The sequence below is a fragment of the Lygodium microphyllum genome, chromosome 25, assembly GCF_053477565.2.
Source record: "Lygodium microphyllum isolate KBCC chromosome 25, Lygodium_microphyllum_v1.1.10, whole genome shotgun sequence".
In the NCBI taxonomy this organism is placed as follows: Eukaryota; Viridiplantae; Streptophyta; class Polypodiopsida; order Schizaeales; family Lygodiaceae; genus Lygodium; species Lygodium microphyllum.
The window spans coordinates 88,633,319-88,636,204 of record NC_141159.1 but is presented as its reverse complement, the minus strand read 5'-3'; the positions used below and the strand labels follow the sequence as shown (position 1 = coordinate 88,636,204).

Below are 2,886 nucleotides of genomic sequence, written 5' to 3'. Positions count from 1 at the left end.
ATGGATTCGAGAGATGGTCCACTACCTTTTATGCCTTCTCCCTTGGATCAAGAGTTATCTTATGGTGCAGCAAGAAGCAACCTATTGTGGCTTGTTCTTTTATAGAGGCAACGTATCATGCATTATGTTCTACTACTATAGAGGCAATTTGGCTTTGCCACATGTTGGGGGAGATTGGTTTTCCTCAAGTCTAGATCTAGAGCGTTGTGTGTCGACAACCAAAGTGCTCTAGCTTTGGCGAAGAACCATGTGTTTCATGCTCGTATGAAGCACATCAAGTTTTAGGATCACTATATTCTAGAGCAGATCGTGGATTCCAAGTTAGTGGTGGCCTATTGTTCCACGGAGGACAACACATCGGATCCCTTCGCGAGATCTTTGCCCAAGGCTTGCTTTGAGGTCTCGAAAATGCCCTATAGGATATAGAGGGAGAACGACTAATTGAAGTAAAGTCTCCATAATAATAATTTTACTTTTGATAAAACAAAAAAATATTTTATAAAAATAAAAACATAATATTATTACAACTTTTTATTATGAATATCTATTTTTAAGATCTAATAATATATATTTATGTGTGTATGCACTCGATATGGGGCGATAGGATTGGACTCTAGTGCTTGAGCATATAACATCATGCCTTGACATCAAGGGCAGCAGCACCAATGCTTTCTTACATTTTTGTGAGTATTGTTGGTTTTTGGGGGGGGGAAGGGCGCGGGGCTGGGTGTGTGTGAAGAAGAGCCTCATCTCTTCCTAGTTGCAGAGATTCAAGACTCTTAAACCCACTTTTGACGAAGTAGCATCGTCAGTTGCTAGGCCTTAGGTTACAATAACAAGCAACCTGCGCACGCCATGCCGTTGAAAGAAGTTTCTAAAAGAATAGGAGGCATGCCATTGCAAAGCAAGCAAGCAAAACAAACACCCAATGCAAGAAGGCTTCCTGCTGTTGCTGGTAAAACCTGCCACTGTGAAACACGTTGCCCTGTGCTCCCATTGGAGTGCTGTAAGCACTGCCAGAAAAGCCATAGTAGAGGCCAAGTGAGGAGCTGGGGAAACGACCAAACCCAGGTGAGAATGGCACATGATGCCCGTCACCATGCAGACTTCCATGATAAATTCGAGGACTGGCACCGCGACTGCGGAGACCAGGAGCACCTCCGGGTGAATCTTCACCCCTTACACCTTGAGGGCGGGCAGGAATTGTTATACCAAGAGCTGGCTTTTTGCGGGGATCTGACAGACTTGTTCTCCCTCTTCCATACAGAGGGATCACCCTCTTCTCATCAACATGAGCTTTACAAACAGGGCATTCTTTGGAGCTGGAGTGCAATTGGAGCCACCGATAGAGACAAGTCCAGCAAAAGAGATGCCCACACAAGGTGACGACAGGATCTTGTGTGGAGTCAAGGCAGATGCTGCAATCGAAGTTCCCTCTGTCTGCAGTTTCCCCGATTCGCTGATCGTCCTCCCCATGGGTCTTACAATGCTCGGATTTCTCATCCTCAGAGGGGCTTGCCGCGGGCTTCAGTAATCCAATGCACATCTCTGATAGTTTCTTGCAAACTAATACCAATCTCTGTACTGTATTGATAGCATGCACAATTCTAGTGCTGGAGATCAATATACAGCCAGCAGCACAAGTAGCCCGTAGCTTTGTCTCTGATCTCCTTCAGAGGCTCTACACTGAGTAACACAAAGTACGGTCTCACTGGGAAGATGGTTTTAGTCTGGCTTTCCTCTGAAGTGCCTCTAACGTTTTCAGGACCTAAGCTGCCTACTCTCTTAATCCTTAGTCAAATTGTTTGGGAGACAGGATCAAAATAGAGGCAACAGAGCACTCTTAACTGAGGAAAGATGTTTGCACAGGTGTCCATACCCTTTTCAAATCTTCCACGCTGGTGTTTCCAGCTGTGGAAGAGAAAGGGGTTCTTTCATCAGCAGTTCAATGATCTGCTAGCAGAAGGAGAAAGAAAGCTTATCCAACTGATCGCAAAACGAAGGGGCCGGAGCGGGCAGCGGCGGAAGGATTTGCGCTTCCCTAGTCAGGTGTGAGATATATCAATTGCATTGGTGGCAATATATAGAGAGAGCAGAGAGCAGAGAGAGAGAGAGACGCAAAGGCGCTACCTGCAAGCCTGGTTGTGGTTTTTCTTCTGAACGGAACCGCCTGTATTTAATGTTTGTTTTGGGGGGCCGGGGGGGAAGAGAGGCGGCCGTGTTGGGTGGTTGCAGGAATTCCCCATCTCAATGGAAAGTGGTGTGTGTGTCATCACATCATTCGTTGCTCAGTAGATAGGTCTTTCTCCTCCTCGACTCCTCCGCCTTCATCTTCTTCGGTCTCCTCACGTCTCCTCCTCCTCCTTCTAGACTCTACAGACATCCTCCTGTCCTTTTTCGCGGGCTTTTATGTGACAATGATATGTGTTCTTTAGCCTCACAAGAAAACAAAGCTCGAGCCTCGTGCTCTGCTGACTATGAAGCAGATGAAAAAGGAAACATCTCTCAATCACACTGGAACAAAACAAAGAGATCCAATAATGGTAAGAAACATGCGGACTTCTTAGATGGGAATAGATATTTTATTTTGTCTTTGGGGTGTAGTTACTGTTAGTATCCATATCTCAAGATTTGAATTCATGCCGTTAGCGGTATTCATACCTCATCCCCTTAGGCGGTATTCATACCTCATCCCCTATGCTAGCACCATGTGGAAGCGAGCCATGCATGCAGACCTCCCCTAGCAAATGCGTGAGAATGGGGGGGATGCTTGCTGAACAACCATTAGCTCATGAAAACAATAGTGTGGACATGGCAAAAATAGAGACAGCCTGCGGGTGCGCAGAGCAGCAATGTGGACATGGCAGAAATAGTGACAACCTGCAG

The 2,886-nt window shown here is 46.1% G+C and overlaps 1 protein-coding gene across 1 annotated transcript; it reads right to left on the bottom strand.

Moving 5' to 3' along the window:
- Positions 1–727: 727 nt before the first annotated feature.
- LOC148014476 (uncharacterized) lies at positions 728–2,186 on the bottom strand. The gene has a single exon (XM_087666754.1). It carries the CDS (start codon positions 1,544–1,546, stop codon positions 875–877), a length of 672 nt encoding a protein of 223 aa, XP_087522880.1. The 5' UTR covers positions 1,547–2,186; the 3' UTR covers positions 728–874.
- Positions 2,187–2,886: the final 700 nt, after the last annotated feature.